At 38.3% G+C, this 20,576-nt stretch overlaps 1 protein-coding gene across 5 annotated transcripts in view; it reads left to right on the top strand.

Moving 5' to 3' along the window:
* Positions 1–20,576, top strand: part of ARHGAP24 (Rho GTPase activating protein 24) — a 735,186-nt gene that overhangs the window by 561,125 nt on the left and 153,485 nt on the right. The window contains exon 1 of one of the 5 annotated variants that reach the window (XM_025998152.2): positions 5,205–5,675. The exons of the other annotated variants lie outside the window; for them this stretch is intronic. Within the exon in view, the coding sequence (XP_025853937.1) occupies positions 5,663–5,675 (13 nt within the window). The 5' untranslated portion in view covers positions 5,205–5,662. Of the gene's footprint in view, positions 1–5,204; positions 5,676–20,576 lie in introns of those variants that run through there. 5 annotated transcript variants of the gene reach the window in all.

The raw sequence follows: 20,576 nt of genomic DNA, 5'->3' as shown, positions 1-20,576 counted from the left end.
TGCAAATCAAACCACAATAAGACCTCACCTCATTATCTGTCAGAATAGCTAGAAAAAAAAAAAAAGACTAGAAATAACAAGTGTTAGCAAGGATGTGGAGAAAAGGAAAATTGTGTGCACTCTTGGTGGGAATATAAAATGGAGTAGCCACTATGGAAAAGTGTATGGAGGTTTCTGAGAAAATTAAAAGTAAATCTGCTCTGTGATTTAGCAATTTTACTTCTGGGTATTTATCTGAAGAAAATGAGAACACATATTCAAAAAGGCATGTGCACCCCTGTGTTCATTGCAGCATTATTTACAATAGCCAAGATACAGTAAGCAACCTGAGTATCCACCAATAGATGAATGAATGGATAGAGAAGATGTTATATCACACACAGACACACACACCCTGTAATATTACATAGCCATAAAAAATATTACATAGCCATTTGCAACAGCACAGATGGATCTAGAGTGTATAATGTTAAGTGAAACAAGTCAGAGATAAACAAATACTGTATGATTCCACTTACATGTGGAATCTAAAAAACAAAACAGACAAACAAGCAGAAACAGATTGTTAAATACAGAGAACTAACTGGTGGTTGCCAGAGGGGAGAGGCCTGGGAGATTAGACAAAATAGGTGAAGAGGATTGAAAAGTATAAACTTTCAGTTATAAAATATATTAAGTCATGGGGATAAAAAGCAAGGCAGAGGGAATTTAGTAAATAATAATGTATAACTAAAAAATAAGAGTAACTATAAACACTCAGGAGCTCCTTGCCCTATGTTCACAAAGGAATAATATTCAGGATTTTTCCCCCTTTATGCATACTCTTAAGTATTTCTTTTTCAAAAACCTCTTAAATGTATCTAGGAAAGCTTTTAGTAAAACCAGGGCAGTGATTCTTCTCATCTTAGAGTAGAAAGGCATTAATAGGTACATCTTTTTGCAGCCAGGAAAAATGACTATCCAATAAAAAATAAGTTTTTTTTTTTTTTATCTCTTGCTGGGCGTGGAGCCTGTTTGAGATGGTCTCTATCCCCACCCCCCACCCCCCGCCTCTCTCTACCTGTTAGTGTGTGCATACACACATATGTACATTCTCTCTATCTCAAAAATAAAAATAAATTTAAAATATAGTAAATTGAGACTTCTTAGGAAGCGTTCAATTTCATGATTTTAACTATGTATGGAGTAAGAGATGTCAAATCTGTTATTTTTAAGCATCCACAAAAACTGCTTGAATGCTAAAAACTTACACTTTTCAGATTACTCTAAATTTTTCCCTGAATCACCTTTAATGTTTTAACAGTACCTGGTCTCCATGGCTGATAAGTATTATCACGTGGAGTTGTTTCAAAAGCCTAAGGAAAGGAATCAAATTGAAGGGAGCAGCAGGGGAAAAATGTGTTAGAAAAATGCTTTTTCTCTCTGGTTGCAGATGAGAAACAACTCCATCCTGCTCCCCCACGAACCCAGTTCCACCCTAAGGGGAGGGTTCTAAGGATTTCAGGCCAGACCTTCTAGAGTATGAAGTTGACCACTGCCACTGGACACATCAGGATGATGTCATTACACTAGGGAAGGCAATAAGAACTAAACAAAACCAGAGCATCTTAATTTACTTTATTCACCTCTGTGTAATGGTGACCCATGTTTCCAAATGCTTTCTTGAATGCATTTGAACTTCAATGCACGTTTCTTTTCTATACATGCTTCTGAACAAGGGTCTCAAAATCCAAGAGAAGAAAAGAAAGTATTGAGACCAAGTGTGTTGTTAGTTCTTGCTATGGAATTCCATCCAGGCAGAGGCTAGTTGCATTGTTCAAAACATGAAATACTTAATGGGGCAGTATAATAATTTGAAGAAAGTGCCAAAAACTGTTTTCATTTTTATTATTTCTGACCTGAGAGATAATTGAAAGCTTAATGCAATTGTTTCTTTCTTTCCTTCCCTCCTTCCCTCCTTCCTTCCTTCCTTTCTTCCTTCCTTCCTGTCTTCCATCTTTCATTTTAAAATAATTCTGACTGGTTGTTCATCTTTCTTCATTCAGAAATAAAATGGGTTTGGGAATGAGAGAAAACAGAAATAAAATGGGTTTGGGAATGAGAGAAAATTATTTTGCTATATGTTGTATTTGTCATTATCAGCTTCCCAATAGCCCACTATTTTTATTTCACTTCCTCTTCAGTTAAATATGATGCCATGAGAACATGTGGGTTGTGGTGAGTGCCAAAATATATATTGTAGGCAAAAGTAGCAAGGAAATGAACACCAAATAGCTGAAGGTCCCTGGCCTTCTTTTATGTGGGTCGACTGGTAGTTTAGAATGCTGTGTTTTAGTTTTTTCATTCAGAACTGAACTTGAAAAATTGAGATTAAAGTATTGTTTTTAACTATTTTTTTATCCCCCCCCCCCCATCATTTATTTTGACTTACTACTAACGTAGTCAGGGGCCCAGTTACATTTCTGTCTTTAATAAAAATACCCAAGACAACATAATTCTATCCGCAAGACTTCCGAATGTATCCTTTTTTTCTTAAGGCTGGATTTGGGAAGAAGGAGAAGGCTGGTTTTATGAAGGCATTTTGGAAGGTGCACTTCACAGATGGGAATATTACAAGCAGGAGCAAGGTATAATTAGACACTGGCATCCTCAGAAAATATTTTGAAAATATGGAAAACAGAGATGGAAGGCAGGAATAGAGGGTATGGTATGAATTAGCTTGCACATACAATTTTAGAGTTTCTTTTGTAGCTGGGAATGCCACTTTAAAACAGACGTCATGTAGGGCTGCAGTTCAGTCTCTGCTGCTGGCTTTCCAATAAAATTGGTGGAAAGAACCTGGCATTTTATTAACATCCTCAGACCCAGGAGACTGAAAATTATGAGTCTTCTATACTCCAAACTACAGCTGAAAAAATGTCTTTCCTGCTACGCTTAATGGTCAGAGATTACCTTGCTTTCTTGTGGGCGTTCCTCAGGGTCTAGTAATTTAAGCAAATTAAAATACAATAATGCATTGAGTGTATGTTGAAAAACAGAGAGGTATTCTGCTACAGAGAGAGTTGTCAATTTGAAGACCAAAAAACCTATTTTTTTAAAAAAAAAGAACTATTGGTACATATTAACAATTTTTTCCCTGTATCCTGCAACAATTTTATCATTTAAAAACTCAAAATGTGTTTTTCTAAAAAAATTTTTTTAAGATTTTATTTATCTACTTGACAAAGAGAACAAGCAGGGGAGTGGCAGAGGCAGACTCCCCACTGAGCTGGGAGCCCCATGATGCGGGGCTCAATCCCAGGACCCTGAGATCATGACCTGAGCTGAAGGCAGACACTTAACCTGCTGAGCCACCCTGGCACCCCGTTTTTTCAAAACATTTCTGCACTCTTTATGATAAAGTTAACTTGTCTAATAAATACCCTCAAGAAGTTCTCTTGGTAATTTGCATTCTTGCCTTCCCTACCCCCACTATTTAAAATCCAAATGTTATTTCCTTTCTCTTTCTGAGAAAGTTATAAGTAAACAAATTGACTCTGAATATGGGACTCCAGGCCATGCTGTGACCTTGATTGTAATTTGAGCTCCACCACTCACCAGTCTGTCCCCTCTGAGGGCTGTTTCATTTCCTCTATGAAACGGGAACAATAGTGACTAACTTGTAGATTACTATGAAGATTAACTAAGACACCACCCATGAACTTCGCAGCCCTGTGTATCTCCAGACAGGCACTCACATTGTCGGTTCCTTCCGGGTTCCCACTCATCTCCCCTCCCAGATCCCCCTACCCCACAACCACCTAATCTCTAAATAACTCGTACATAATTGTGGATCATCAGCATGAATGCCCAGAAGCATTTGTTCCTGAATGAATTTAGCAGTGAGTCTGGCATGGCACCCCAACCTTTCCCCTTCTTTGATCCCTTTGGACACCTCCCCCGGCCTGAACAGTTGAGTCCAGCAGGACACCAGGTGAACTGTAAAACCAGCCATCACGTGAGGATTTTCTCTTGGAGTTTCAGCAGGTCCCGTTCTGCCTCAAAGACCAGATGGAGCTCATGTTACTCACAATTAACTGACTCTGGACATATGGTCGCTGCCATCAAGACCCACCACAAGTAAGACAGCAGTTCAATAAAATCTTGAACTCTATTTTTAGACCACTTGAAACAAACACTTTCCCATGAAGACCAAGAAATCCTCCTTGAGAACACAGAAAGTCATTCCCCAGTCCCAGGCCTAATGGGGGATTGAAAGGAGCAAAATGCAGAAAGTCCATGTTTTTCCAGTGCTCTGCGATTTACAAAGCACTTGCTCCTGCTCGTTCTTCCATTTCACCCTGCCATCATCCCAGGAGGTAGACAAAGCAAACGGTGGAAACAGATCCCCATTTTATAGATTACAAAACTGATGTCTCGGAGGTTCAATGAGTTGCTTGCTTGCATGCCTATGGCTGGTGAACGGTGGTGGTTGGAGACAGATGGAAGAGGAAAGTGGTAAAGGAGAATTATTTTCTGTTAATGCAATCAACCTAAACTTCAGTAAATATTTATTTACCTCTAAGAAAAAATACACAGGCGAGATAATGTTTCAAAATGTACTTGCAAGCTTAAAATTGTTCCTTCTCCACTTCTGATAAGAAAACCAAAATATGAGAAATAGACACCCAGAGAGACTCTCCAGGGAAACATTTATAAACATGTTTGTATCTGTCTATAACATATACATACAGAATAATTATATTTTAGGAAAGAAAAGCCTACTTGAAACCTCTCCAAATTAAAATGTGCATATGTCAAGACTAATCTTGAAAAAGATGGTAGGAATTTTTATGAGAAATTTTAATTGATTCTGCCAATCAGCTCTGAATGTGTACATCTTTGCCATCTTTTTTCACATGGGGGTGTTTGCATAATTGTAGTAGGTGTGCAAAAAGCAAGACTTCCCCAAAATGAATTTGTTTATGGACCAGAAATGATTTTGCTCTGTACAGAATTATTTTATTTTGACTTTGGAAAATAATTTTCTAAGACCCCTCTTTAAGCCTTGTTACCAGGAAAGGATATGCAAGAACTTTTTGGCCTGAGAAGTACGCCTGGGCAATTTAGAATGGCTGCACGAAAATCTGTATGTGTGGGTGTGCGCGCGCACGCGTGTGCATGTGCGTGTGTGTCTGTGTGTGTGTGTGTGTGTTCGAGAGAGTGAGAGCGATTAGGGTTTGCAGAGTACTGCTGGGTTAGCAGATTGGCTCAGTGCCAATGGGGGATTTTCAGATTTACTGCTTCTCTGACTATTGTTGCAGCTCTGATTTATGGACTTGAGAATCTCTTGAAAGGCAAAGTGTCTGGAGTTTAGGGTCTTCCCTTGGTGGTCCCTCCAATTCCCGTATATTCTTTTGGCCCGTGTTCACCTTGTGGCGACCTTGCAGGACTCAGCGTTTTCACCTGAGCTCAGTAGCTGGGGAGCCCACTAGCGCTGGGGAGAGGGCAGTGGTTTCCATTCCTGGGTGATGGAGTCATGGGAGAAACTGCAGCGAACCAACGGAGGGGAGACTAGGGCCAGAGCCGGCTCCAATGTGCTGTAAGCGGCTCAGGACAGAGCAGCTGCTCTGTCTCCCAGCCTGCAAGTGCTGCCTGCATTTGCCACTGACCACTGAAGTGTATGTTTGTGCAAGGTGAGAGCTGGGTGCTTTCTCGTTAATTTGGAGACAAATTGCCAGGTATTGCTGTTTATTGGGTTTGATAATTTGGGGGATGTTTATATCACCTCGAAGCTAGGACCTAGACTGCGTGTGGTTGTGTTTATACCCTTGCTTTCTATCCCTTTATAGTCAGTTCTCCACAGTGTCCAAATTGTGGCAACAGATTGGACATAGTGCTGTTCTTACACTGAAATGTGATCAGTTTAGTGCCGTTTTCTTGGCTTTTTTCATTAATTGCTGCTGCCAAGTGATCTAGCGGTTCATACACAGAATTCTCGTGCTGATCTGAGCATGTGAAAAATGCTTCAGACATAAATCTGAATTGCTATTTTTGGAGTTCTTGCAGTGGTGTATTTTTTGCTTTATCCACATTTTAGTAGTTGAAACTTTGCCGTGAGCAGGGTGCCTTGGGCTCTGATCTGGTGATAAAAGTAACGTGGGAGTTTCTGGGTTTTTGCTTGTCAAAATGAAAACTTTTGCTTGGCCATTCGTGTGTGTGTGTGTGTGTGTGTGTGTGTGTGCATGTGTGTGCACATGTGCGATTAAAAAAATGCTTGAGAACCAAGAGAAACCCAAATAATACTGTGCTATATTTTAATGTACATATAATTAACCAAATCAGCTTATACGGCTTTCATTATCAGCATATTTGAATGTTTGAACTTTACGTTTTGAGTACACAGGGACAGTACAGCTATAGTGTACACTTGTGAAGGCATGCAGGGACATGGAGTATGTACTCACTAGGAATACAAAGGAATTCAAAATGCGCTCTGGGTAAGCTGACAGGCCTTAATCTTGCACTTGTTTTGTATGTTAGTTACTTAACTGAACCTATACAAAATATAAAGGAGATGTTCTGTGTTGTTGTATCTAAATAAATACTCAGGTTGGTATTTATGAAACACATGCTCTAGAAAAGGGAAACATGGGAATTTGGCATTGTATAAATAGAATAACAAAAAAATTCAAAAAGCTATAAAATTTTACAAGGAAAGAAAAGATAGCACATTTAGATAAGGAATAATTATGAGGAGATACTGAAAAGTACATCAGCTGCTCAAATTTTTATGTCTAGCGAAAGAACAATAGCATATTTAAGGAAATTCAGAGTCAGCAGAAATGAATCCAAGAGCAAAAGTTCTTGGTAAAACATGTTGTCAACCTGTCTCTGAATGTACTCATCTGTCTTAATTAGCTTGAGTTCTGTTGCCAAGCTTGATAAAGTTAGAATTAAAAAAAATAAATGCAAATTTAAAAATTTTATGGGATTGGTTTCCATTTGGATAGATTCTTTGAAACTAATAAAGCATAGTAAGTTATATTAAAACACAATGAATATTAAGGTTGTGCAAAACACTTTGTTTACTAATACACACTCTCAAAATCATTTGTCCCACTTTTGCATTATGTCAGTTCGGATCCTAAACTAGAATGTCACCTGTTGTTACATGCACATGGACTGCTGAGTTCTTTGGATGCTCTCGTCAGTTTCTTGCTTTCAGACTGTTGGAGCACTGTGGGATGGGGAGCAGAAAACACCTGACTCTAACACTGTCACACTTTCTATGTGAGTTAAGAGCAGCGATAGTTTCATTTGACAGATATGGAATTTGAAGTGTACGAAGGTTGATGACTGGCCTTTCCATATTAGAGCCTACACTACCCTGGCTTTTCCACTGCCATAATCTAAAATTTGATTACTTCTTTAACAGTTTAACATGACTTAATTTCTGAAAATATGTGATGGAGGGCTTCTTGTCACTGGTTTGTAAATATGACGGTACCTGCATCTCGATGATGATTACAGTCCAATGTGTTCAAATGTGGTGTCCATGTGTACACATGATCATCTTCCATGCAAAAATACTAGAAACTTCATCATCTGTTTGATGAAACATAATCAATCTATGCGGCCAAAAAAGAAGCCTTAAATATTGTCTGCATTTATTCTTTGGATAACTAGCTTACTGCAATATGAAAAGAGATTTAAAAGGTTTAGAGATTATAGGTACTGACCTCAAAGCACATGCCAGTCTGTTCAAACACATTTACTTCTTTTTTATTTAGAGAGAGAGAGAGTAGTGAGCATGGGTGTGTGTGTGTGTGTGTGTGTGTGTGTGTGTGTGTGTGTGTATGTGTGTTTGTGATGGTAGTAGGGTAGTAGAGGGCGAAAGAGAGAATCCGAAGCAGTCCCTACACCCAGCATAGAGCCTGACTCAGGGCTCGATCTCACAATCCTGAGATCATGCATGACCTGAGCTGAAACCAAGAGCCAGATCTTCAGACGATTGAGCCACCCAGGTGCCCCTCAAACACATTTACTTCTTTAAAAAACTTAAATTTAGGGACGGCTGGGTGGCTCAGAGGTTGGGCACTTGCCTTTGGCTCCGGTTGTGATACCGGGATCCGGAATCGAGCCCCGCATCAGGCTCTCTGCATGGAGCCTGCTTCTCCCCCTACCTATGTCTCTGCCTCTCTGTCTCTCTCTGTCTGTGTCCCTCATTAATAAATAAATAGATCATTAAAAAATATATAAAATATAAAAAACTTAAATTTAGCTTATTAAGTTCTTGTTTTTTCTCTTCCTTCTTTCAGCTTTATACTTTATTCTAGACTTTAAAATTACAAAGTCTTTAATCACTGAAACTTCTTCCTTAAGACCTACACTCAATCTCCTCACCTGGGGCAAGAAAGAAATTATGATTTATCTCCTGGGACTGGGGAAAGACTCACCTCCCCTGAGATCAAAAGATTACTGCCCATTCTGAGCAGGAAAATGAGGTGGTTGTTGGGAACGAATGGCTACCAGGCAGGGAATGTGCTTAGCATTTCAGCTATTCTTACCCATCGAGTCTGTAACTAGTTTCTACCCGTCTAGTCTGTAACTAGGCTTGGAAACCTTTATCAACTATTTTTTACATGTGCCAACATAGTTACACTTTCACAAAGATTCTTGGTAAATTGAGATTAAATGGGATTTGTCGTACGTGGGGGTTACTTAAAGTGGTATCAGTAGTTTTTTTAATGTCTCTTTACCTTCGCATTAAGGTGATTAAGTTCTATTCTATTAACTCCTCCCCAGGTAGTGTACATTCAGATGAAGTTATGGGCACTCACACAACTTTTAACTCTTACTTCCAGATTCCTTAGTGTAAGCCTGCATTATTTGGGGACAAAAAACTTGGAAAGAAGGGTTTGTGTTACGATTATTCCTCTGATATAATTATCCCTCTGAGGCCACAAAATATCCTGACAGTCACCGAGCTCCTTAGTGGGCCACTAGACTTTGTGATCCTGGCAGCTTGAGTAAGAGCATATGGCAAGTGATTCTCCATTGGAGAGAGAGACAATAAACATTGTCTACAATCTGTTTAAGATAATCTCATTATTTGTCTTGAATCCAGTGGTCTACAAAGGAAATGGAATACGTACAGTCTGGTTATTAGAAAATGGATTCAAATTGTGACTGCCTGTCATCCTTGGTCACCATAGGAAATACCCTCCAAAGTAACTCATCTCAAGTACATATTTTACAAGCCTTTTTAAAAATCTTTAAATTATTTCTGCCAGGGCAGACTTCACATCTGATTCTAATGTCTACCAGATTCCCTCTATTAGCTACTCTCTACCATAAACCCCAAGTAATTTTTTAGTGCTAATAACCAGTTAAACTCATCAAATTCTAATAGCCAAATGATTCTCATCAATATGTAGTTCAAATAATCACTTTTAAGCAGCGTATTTACAACTTCCAAATATTTCTAATGGCCAAGAAGCCATCAACAGGAAATCATTGCAAAGTTTCCTATGATAGACATATTAAGTCTTTGTTTTTTAAGAGATTTCATTTATTTATGAGAGACACACACACAGAGAGAGAGAGAGGCAGAGACACAGGCACAGGGAGAAGCAGGCTCCATGCAGGGAGCCCAATGTGGGACTCCATCCCGGGACTCCAGGATCATGCCTTTTTGTTTGTTTGTTTGTTTTGTTTGTTTGTTTGTTTTGTTTGTTTGGTTTGTTTTGTTTGTTTGTTTGTTTTGTTTTGTTTTGTTTTCAGGATCATGCCTTGAGCCAAAGGCAGTAACCACTGAGCCACCCAGGTGTCCCCTTATGACAGATATATTGGATCTTAAGGGAATGTTCAAGATTCTACTCCAACGTAACAAAATAAATAGAAAGAAACTTTTATATGCTCTCTTCTGATAGGATACTTTAAAGGTCAACCTGGCTTGAATATTTTGATGCTAAATTATAAAACACTGGAGGAAGTCTCTTCCCTATTCTCTTGTAGAATGGGGCTTCGCTGGACTGGCGAAGTTTTTTTCTTTTTTTTTTTGGACTGATAACTCTTAAAATAGCATGTCAGTGTGTTGAGAGGTATTATTTTGTATCTATAAGAACTATCTCGTTTTCTTTATAAGTTTATGAAAGAACTATGTTTTTTTAAAAAATTTTAAAGTTAAACATCTTTTTTAAAAAAAGATATTATTTAATTATTCATGAGAGACACAGAAAGGCAGAGACATAGGCAGAGGGAGAAGCAGGCTCCTCGAGGCAGCCCAATGTGGGACTCAATCCCGGGACTCTGGGACCACACCCTGAGCGGAAGGCAGATGCTCAACTGCTGAGCCACCCAGGCATCCCAAGATCTATGCTTTTAAATGCAGGTTTTATTATTATTTATGTATAGTGAGACCAATAGATCAGGAGATGATTGTCATTGAAAGGATAGATAGTTTGTGATTCACAGTTCCCAAGAGGAGGAGGTGTAGCATGCCACAGGATGGGGGCAAGGGGTACTTGGGGAAGCACCAGGCAAGGCAGGGTAGGCAGGTTTGGAATTGGCTAGTTTGAATATTTTCAGCAGGCTTTGGGGTATTAGGGACTATCTCTAGTTGTCTGGGTACCTGGCCCTGACAGGTGGTTAGGGTGGATGGATAGTGCCCCAGAGGGACAGCCTTGTGAGAGCCAATAAAGGGGTTGGGATCTGGACTCTGGATTGGTTTATTTGCAAGGTGTGTGCCTAGGTAAGCCTTTTTTCCCTATCTTTAGAAATTAGCTAAGCATGGGAAAGGCAATCTCTCCAGGGTCAGCAGGACACCAAATGTCAAAGCATCAGAAATATAGAAAATAAAAAGGCAGGCGTGACTAATACAACTTAATTCCTTCCAAACAAGAATAGATTACTTAATATCATTTTGCCAAGTATGGTGTTTACCTGGTTAGTCCACTGGGGACAACAATCTCTTGACATCAAATGCTCCCTATGGATTCAGGCAACCCTCCTAGTGAATTCCAGAGATGTTTTTGTTTCACTGTGTTTGTTTTTTAAATTCAGTGCTTTAAAACAACAAAAGGGTTGAAAATAACGGAATCCTCTTTACTGAATAAGTATATTTTACTTGTCAAACACAGCTATATCTTATTTGATTTAGAGACTAACGATTAATGCTTCCATATTAGGGTTCTGGTAAAACTTTTTTTTTTTTAAACACTAGAATCATTAAAAGAACTTTGTCTTTGTAACATTCACCATTCACCTTTGGCTGGGATCATCTTCTGGCACAAAATAGTTATAAAAATTGTTAAATGAACAATTAAATGTTTAAATCAACTAAACTTATCAGCAGAATGTTCTTCACATCCCTTAAAAAACCTTTTAGACTGTTTCCAGTCTGATTTTCATAATAATGCAATTCAGAAAAGAAGGAGTAAATGGTTGATTATTTTGTTCAAACAAAATCTGAATCTCCTATCATTTAAAAACATCTGTAACAAAACATGCCCTTATAAGCAAATATAAAATGTGACATGGAACATGCATAAACTAAGTAACAATTCAGGTTCAATTGAACTGGCAAATGTAATGCCTAATGTCCCTATTCTTCAAGTCATCAGCAATGTACAAAGGGATCAAAGAACTTTTAATAGTCGAGTAGGATAATTAATTTATCAAATTAGAATAGATACAGTGTGCTAAAAATAGTCCATAATCAAGGAAGGACAAACCTCAGAATTATGGCATTTCCCCCTTGCACTATTTCTCCTTTCCATTCTTAAACATTTAAGAAAGAAGAAAGCATGTGTATGGTGTTTTCAGTGAAATTGATTTTTTAAAAAAACTTCCTTTTTAATTTCTCCATTCTAGTTAATGGGATTCCTCACAGGAATTTAGTGTGAAATAAATATGGACTTCAAAACAGTGGGGAAGGATGAGTGAATTGACAAATATTGGTGCAACTAGATAGCCATTTAGGGAAAATATGTTTATCCTTTTACCCCCAAATAAATTCTAGATGACCCGAAGATTTAGATGCAGAATATGAAGCATTACGTATGGTGCAGAAGGCTTTGGTGTGCTAACTTGCCCAGAGTAGATGCTGTACCGACCAAGTCATTAAGAAGCTGAGCAGGAGTAGAAAGGGCATCCTGTCCCTTGGGACCATCATGGTCATTACTTGGCAAAAGGGAGGCGTCAACATGGTCCTTTCTCTGTACCATCTGCCCCCCCATCCTCTGTCATTCAGGTGCCCCCGTTTCTGAGATGAAAGAAAGCAAAGGTAAAAATGTAAACCTGGGGATGCCTGGATGGCTCAGCGGTTTAGCGCCTGTGTTCTGCCCAGCGCGTGATCCTGGAGTTCCAGGATTGAGTCCCATGTTGGGCTCCCGGCATGGAGCCTGCTTCTCCCTTTGCCTGAGTCTGTGCCTCTCTCTCTCTCTCTCTCTCTCTCTCTCTGTCTCTCTGTCTCTTGTCTCTCATGAATAAATAAAAAAAATCTTTTTTAACAAAAAAAGAGAAATGTAAATCTGATTTCTTTTTTAATTCCTGAGCTGATGTATTATGTTTTATCCTGGAGGCAGACAAGTGTTAGGAAAAAACTGTAGACTGATTTCTTACTCTCAGTTCTCCTGACTCCCAAATCTGGCATTTGATCCCAAAGTAGCATCACTTTCTCTGGTATCTGCAGGTTTCTGGGATTTATGATTTCCATTGGTGTGACAAGGGAATGACACACCGTCAGCTGTGTGCTGGCCCTTCGGAGTTGTTATCAGAGTAGACTGAACTGATTGAAGGGGTGCGTGCTTGGTGGGAAGCAGGAGGGCTTCTGCTGGAAAGCTTTCTCATTAGGGTCTGTCGATTCTTTCCCCCTTTTCACTTCCTGTTCCTCTAGTTTATTTATTTACCCTGTAATTCCTCCCTTTCCATGACCTCTCATACCGCCTCACACCATCCTCTGACCTGGATAAAAGAAACACTTATGTCATTCACGCTAGGTTTCTCAGTCTGGCAGGCTATTTGGAGCGATGTGCAGTGTTCCTAGCAACAGATTAAGGCAAATCCGCAGCACTTCAGAAGCCTGAAGGCATTGAAAATTCACAGAAGACTACTTAGTTATATTTGGAACTTCTACTTTGTGGATATGTATTGGTTAAGAAATCTAGAAAAATTTTTAAGTATTTTTTGGTTTATTTTTAATAGAAACTTGGAAGGTTTCTAAAACAGTCATATTGAATTTAGTCAAGAGACTGAGAATGAAGGCCAAATGTGTCTAGCTAAAATCTAAAAGTAGGGCATATAAAGTTCACGGGCAGTCACAGGAAGGTGATTTTAATTACCAGGAATAGTTTATATGTGTTAATAACATAGGCACTGGGGCGGTTGGAACTGTTTTGAAATCCATGAACAAGTTGTTTGACCATGGGAAAGTTATTCAGCCTTTTAAGTCTCCATCATCTGCACTATTAATATAAATCACATATTTTGAGGTTAAAATGATAAACTATATATGTGGATCTGTCGATAGTAGAGGAAGTCATCAAAAAGCTGATCAGTATAGATTGTAAATGGAGATATTTTAGCAAGTAGGACTGCCATGACTTTGTGGAGAAGTGAGTTTTTTCTAAATTAGGGAGAAGGATAAAATTGGAAAAGTTTATCCGTGAGAATCAGGAAAAAATAATGAGATAAAACAGGGCAAAACTGATTATCACAAAAAGGGGATCTGATAATCATTGCGTGTAGCCTCCTTCCATGGAGACTGACACAGTATGTTACTCATAGGGCACACTTATTTATGTTTGATGACTGAACAGTTAAAGGGATGAATGAGACAGAGACAATAATGGTGGAGCGAAATGGACAGTTGTATAAAAGAATATTTTGAAACATCTCTGAGATGTTCTATCTGAGGAACACTGTGTGTCAGATCTATCTATAATACTCACACAAATGAGCCAACAAACCAAGAGCAAGTATGTTTGTTACATAGTATGTGCTTTATCACTGTCCGTAAAGTGGAAAGAATGAGAAACCAGTGTTCTTTGAACATGCAAAGGAATGACACACCTGTCAAATCAGAGAGAAAGCAACCTATGAAGTCAGCATGGTTTCTGGTAGAAGTCAAAAGGTGAACCCAGAGCCCAAACTGGAAAGACCATTAATCTTAAAGAAATGTTAAAATGAGTTGAGGACCTCAACAAGAAGAGCATTTAGCATTTGCTGAGGGGCAAAGATTTATCATTCTTAGCTTTGCTTTACTTAGTTTCCCCAGACCCTGCCCATTAAATGTCAATAACTCTCTCCATTATTGTGAAAACTTATACACTCCTATGTTTTTCCAAATTCCCCTCAAAATAGCATTACCACCCCAGTTGGGAACCAAGAGTATAAAAAATAAGATGAACTATATTCAGAAGCGGCCAAGTATCAGAATTGAGAACTTCACATTCTTGACTTTCAAGGATCTTGGAAGCATGTTTTGTTTGCTTGTTTTTGTTTTACTATTTTAAAGTAAAAGCCAAGGTCTGTAATGCCTTGTAGTAATTTGCCCTTTTGCTGAGGAATCTGAATCTTGTTTGTTATAAAAACTGATTTGTATGCACCCATCACTTAGCTAGTGAGTGAGATTAGCTTGCCTCATGCTTGCCTACAGCTTTGCATTTAAGTCTATGTGGGCTGTTTTTCTACTTGTATTCCTTGCCAGCTTAATAACTCTCACAATACGGTTTTCAAAACAAACAAACAAACAAACAAACTTTGTTTCATTGTGCAAAATGCCTCTGAAAAGAAAGGCAATGAGAGGGCTGCTAATGAAGTGCAAAGGATGCGAAGAGGTAGAATTAAGTGGGAATTCATAGACAAGAGTGGTTTTGGATAAATTATGGAGTTCCACTTTGGCAGTATTGGTGACCTTCGTCAAAATGAGTTCACCATATGTGCTATAAAACACAGCAGTAACAATAAAAAAGTGATTTGTAAAATTGTTTTAGTGCCTTTATAATCGACTGTAGGTCTATGTTTACAGAAGTACTATGGGGCCACTCCACGTTTTTAGTTATGTTGCATTTTCTGAAGAACATTATATGTTATAGAAGTATTTGAGAATTTCAAGACTTCACAAAAATCTCAGTATGTGTTCCTTGAGAGTGTTCAGAGTCCAGTTTGTTGGTTCCTAAGAGGATGAAACAATAGATACTATGAATAGTAGGTTTAACCTGTTTCAAGTTTAACACCTGCAGTAATGATGGGACTAGCCCAAACTTTCCTCTTAGGCAGAGCTGAGAAACATGACCTACCCCTTCCTGTTACCTTGTCTGAGTGTGGGATGCTGGCCTCACATTCCTCACATTGTACAATGTTTAGTGGTGCACTGAAATTTTCTGTATGTGTCAGAGAAAAGGAGACAGAAGAGGTGTCAGGAAAAAGTCATGAATACAGTAGCTGTATTAATTTCCTATGGCTGTCGTAACAAAATTCCACAAACTGGGTGGTTTCAGCAACAAAAATGTACTTTCTCACAGTTCTGGAAGCCAGAAGTCTAAAATCAAGGTGTTGGCAGGTCAGTGCTCCATCTGAAGGCCCTAGGGAGTAATCTGTTCCAGGCTTCTTTCCTAGCTTCTAGGAGCCCCAGGCAGGTTCCTTACCTTATAGATAGCTGTCTTCTCCCTATTTCTTTTCAACATCTTCCTTCTGTAAGTTTCTATCTCGAATTTCTCCTTTTAATAAGGATACCAGTCATACTAGATTAGGACATATTCTAATGTCTCATTTTAACTTAATTATTCCCATAAAGACCCTTCCAATTTCCACCTTCTGAGGCACTCGAGGGTAGGACTTCAACTTATCTCTTTTGGGGAGGGGCACAATTCAATTTATAACCTTGGTTCAAGAAAGGTGATAATCAAGAGTGATCCTAGGAAAATTCAGAGTGCAGGGCTGGCTGCTTCTTTACCTCCATGCTCTTTATAGTGTGGTCAATGGACTGGCAGCATCACTATCACCTCAGAGCTGGCGAAGAATGCAAGCCACAAGCTCCATCCTAGGCCTACCAAGTCAGAATCTGCATCTTTCCCTATAGCCCCAGCTGTTTTGTTTGTGCATTCCAGTTTGAAAAGAGCTGTTGTAAGCTCATAGAATGAAAAGCCTCATTCTCAAATGGCAAGAAAGAAAACCAAAAAAGAATAGTGTTTATGTGCAGAGGCCCCATTAGTATGTACACACAGCAAGTATAAGCCATTATTCCAACACAGCTACAGCATTCGTTTATAAAGGAAATATTGATCTGGGTTGGTTTTAGGAATTAAATTTCAATTATCATTGATTTCTCTTACTGTAGATTATCCCTTGAGAGTGAACTCAGAAGATCATCATATGCAGGAAGGGATAGCTCTACTTCTTTATCTTTCTTACTTTTTTTTTAAAGATTTTTTTTATTTCTTTGACAGAGAGAGAAAGAGGGAGAGCACAAGCAGGGGGAGGGTCAGGCAAAAAGAGAAGGAGGAGCAGACTCCCCACTGAGCAGGAAGCCTGACATGGGGCTTGATCTGGGACCCTGGGATCATGAGCTGAGCCAAAGATAAACACTTAACCAACTGAGCCACCCAGGTGCCCCTCTATTTTTTTTCCCTACACTTATTTTGCTTATGTGAATTGCTTCTTTTCTGCCAAACTGGTCTATAATATGAGTTGATCCAGCTACCTGAGTCATTTAACTTAATCCTGAAATAAGGCCCACTGAAGCAAAAAAATAATAATAAAAAAGGAAAAATTTTATCCCCTAGCCTCGGGAAAAAAGACGTTTGAGTTTATAGCATCATCTTCCAAGTGATCAAAAACATGTAAAGTCTTGCCAGACTTACTTCTTCTGCCTGGCTGTCCCATAGTCCTTGGCACCCCTAAAAGTGTAATTCAGCCAGACGTTGTGGTCATGGAGTCTGTGTTACATGAAGACAAATGGAAAGATAAAACTTTAAAATAAAGGAGGCAGAGTTAACTGTCCGGGCAAATGATTATAATAGCAGGGGAACAAATATGACTTCCTAAGATGAAGCATGAGCATGGGGACTCGGGTGACATATGATTGTCCACAGAACTAAAATATACTCTGGAGGAATCTACTGGTCTAAAATCTAGGATATCAGTAAGTATGCACCATGAGTCATATTCTGATTGCATTCAAACTTCCATGCTGAAAAATACTGTAGATAAATTTCCCTATATGGGAATGAACCTTTGTAACTGAAAATTAGAGAACTCTTGATAGCATTTGTACCATCTTCTCTTGAGACCTATACTTGATTAGATTCCTAGATAAGCACGGGCATTTCTGATCTGTTAGCTCTATCTATTTATTAAGTAATAAAGTCATACTTGGAAAATTCACTAGCGCTGTGATTTAATTGTCCCCATGGTCTTTTTTGCTAACATTCTTTATTGAATTTGAAAAATGTCAGGACAGAATAATGAACATGTATTTTTACTATGTGCCAGCAACTTTCCCGAGTGCTTTGTGTACTTGAATATATTTAATTCTCACAACAATGTTATAAATTGCAGATGAAGAAATTGTGTAGATGAGGGAATTGAGGCACACAGACACTGCCATGTCACTGTTGTTAGAGTCAGAATTCCAGATCCAATTTGAGAGCCCTGTGCATACCTGCTGTGGATACTGCCTCTCAAGAGAGACATGTAAATCATTCTGAATATCTCATTAAAAAGTCAAAATAACTACTTTAAAATGTATTTTTAAAATCTCTTTTATTGTAACAAAGAATGACTACTGCAGATGTGTCCCTCTCTTTCTTTGGAATTGTAACCTTCCTCAAGTGATATATTTTGGCACATTTTCTTTGAGTTCTAAACCAAATCAGCATTTTCCTTACCCCCACTCCTTCTTTGATTCCATACCCACTTTATTTAGCTTTGCCATGCAACTGTTGCCTCCTGTATTCACATGAAAACACACCTTGGATGTTTCTGCTCTTCTCTTTGCTTCTTGGGTCCAGCCAAACTGAACTCCTCACTTTCATTTGCTGTTGTCGTTCTGGTCTCTGTGCAGTTCTAATAAAATCATAGGTCAGTTGCCACAACCTGAACATTGTCCATGGCATTCCCATGAAGAACTAATGAACTTAAATGGCATGTAATAAATGTTTGGCTCCTGCTTACTTCTAGCAGAAAGGGGAAACATAACAGCTACTACTACTACTACTACTACTACTACTACTACTACTACTCCTCCTCCTCTTGCTTTGGGAAATCATAATAAAGCAAAATAGACTCAATCACAATAATTGCTTGGATTAGCTTACATAGTAACTACTACTCTTGCTTTGGGAAATCATAATAAAGCAAGATAGACTCAATCACAATAATTGCTTGGATTACCTTACACATGAAAAATAGCAATTTATAAATATGTATTGCTTGACGTAGTCCTTACTTCCAAGTACCTTTCTCAAAGAGGAAAGTGTATTATTGATTAAAATTTGAATATCAGAGGATAGAAGCTTTCTAGCTGTCCATACTTTTTAAATTGATATTATTTATCCAAACTTGAATCCCTGATAACAGCCTTTATGTTCACATAGAATCCCTTTATCACTGCAGATGGAGCTTTAAACCTGCATTTGTCCAGGTATAATTCCAAAATTTTTAAGACTATAATAATTTCTAGAATAGAGTATTTTCACTCTGTTGACCGAGAAGATGTAAAATAAATGCTTTTAACTGGAGTTAACTTAAAAGCTATAAAGTATCTCTGCTAAGAATTCAGTGACCTATATTAGGTTGGAGAAAAGAGAACGAAACAAAAATAAAAAACACATGACAGAATTAACTCAAGTAAAGTCTGAAAACAATATTTAAGAAAACTAGTGCCGAGGCATCTGAGTGGCTCAGTCAGTTAAGCATCTGACTCTTGGTTTCAGTTCAGCACATAATCTCTGGGTCCTGAGATTAAGCCCTGCGTTGGGCTCCATCCTCAGCACAGAGTCCGCTTGAGACTCTCCCTCTCCATTTGCCCCTCCCCCTGCTCTCCCTCTCTCTCTTTCTCTCTCTCAAATAAATAAAATCTTAAAAAAGAAAACTTCCAAATTCACAATTGCTCAAGGGACATGAGGGATCATTTTTCCTGGATTGCATTTTAAATCTCTCTTTTAAGCAGTGAGCTTATGTTATTAAAAGCCAGAAAGAAGAGATATACTTCAGAGTGGACACTGAGCCTAGAAGCCAGGCAAGGTGTGACGGAGTGGCCCAAGAGTGGCCCTGTGCATGTAGCATGGCAAACGGCCTGTCCTGCTTCAGCGGTGCCATGTGTCATCCCATATTATTTATTTCATATGATATGTTCTCATTCACAACTGTTGTCACCACAAGGCTTTAAATATTTAACACGATTGACTGTGATGGTTATAGCTTTGGCTTTGTAAATTGAAAGGAGGACCACGGAGTGTGAAATCTTTAAGAAATAAATACTCTACTTGTGATGGACTAACATATTAAAATGTAGATTTTATAAATCAAAATTTAAATATTAATTTTATTTCATATTGCAACATAGCTTCTTGGTAGTGGCCTCTAAGTTGTTTTGAAGTCGTCATGTCCCCTGGTAAAAGGAGACTGTCCATGTTAGAAAGTCCCATAGATGAAGGCTAGAAGTAGATAGAGAGATATGCTAATTATGCAATTAGACAGCATTTATCAATTTATTAACACAACTGCTGATTATTTTAGGTGCTTTATTTGATTTTAGTGTCTAGGATTTGGTCACTTTAAGTGTTACAAAGACCATATAAACGGTGACATTAAAGTAGCTACTTTGTATCTACTTAAGAAACCACAGAATATGTTTTATTTCCTTCAGTTCCATTTTAGACCTACCTATAAATAGTTCTTAAATGAAATCTAGAATAATTATTCAGGAGAATATTTTCATTCAGTTGAACCTATTTCTCTATGTTCAGTGGAGCACACACACCTATTAAAAATTTTTAGTGTCTTAGAATGAAAAATACCCTCATGAAAGTGCGATTATAGAAGTAAGAATAGGGGAGATATCTGTCAATTCATTTGAATGGCTACATATTTTAAAAATTTTTAGTGGATCATCTGTGGTCAAAGACCAGATAAAAAAGAAACCTTCTTTCACATTTGATGTTCCTGGTAATTGGTCAAAGAGAGACAGAGTACATTGTAGTCTCTTGAAACTCATAAATCCTTGCTTTTGGAATAGGTTGGGTTGATTCCTATTAATACAGCTTCTAGGAGAAAGGTGGATCTTTTGCTGAACTTTTTTTTTTTTTTTTTTTTTTTTTTTTAACAGCCCAGGAGGATTAAGTGCACTGAATAAGATTCTGGTTTTTTTGTTTGTTTGTTTGCACCAGCCTCACTTGTACTTTTTCTGAGTATCTTCTTATACTTACATTTTGTTTGCTTATTGAACACACTTTCAGGTCATATTATTAGGCAAGAGAGCTTAAACTCATTCTAATTCAAGTTTATCTCTGAGGGCTAGTGTCTGAAAATGGTATGAAATATATGAAGAGGAACATTCTTTTTGACCTATAAAATGCTACTGAAATGAG

Source organism: Vulpes vulpes, chromosome 4, assembly GCF_048418805.1.
Source record: "Vulpes vulpes isolate BD-2025 chromosome 4, VulVul3, whole genome shotgun sequence".
In the NCBI taxonomy this organism is placed as follows: domain Eukaryota; kingdom Metazoa; phylum Chordata; class Mammalia; order Carnivora; family Canidae; genus Vulpes; species Vulpes vulpes.
Note: the sequence above shows the minus strand (reverse complement) of the source record. Positions and strands in the feature narration are given on the sequence as shown.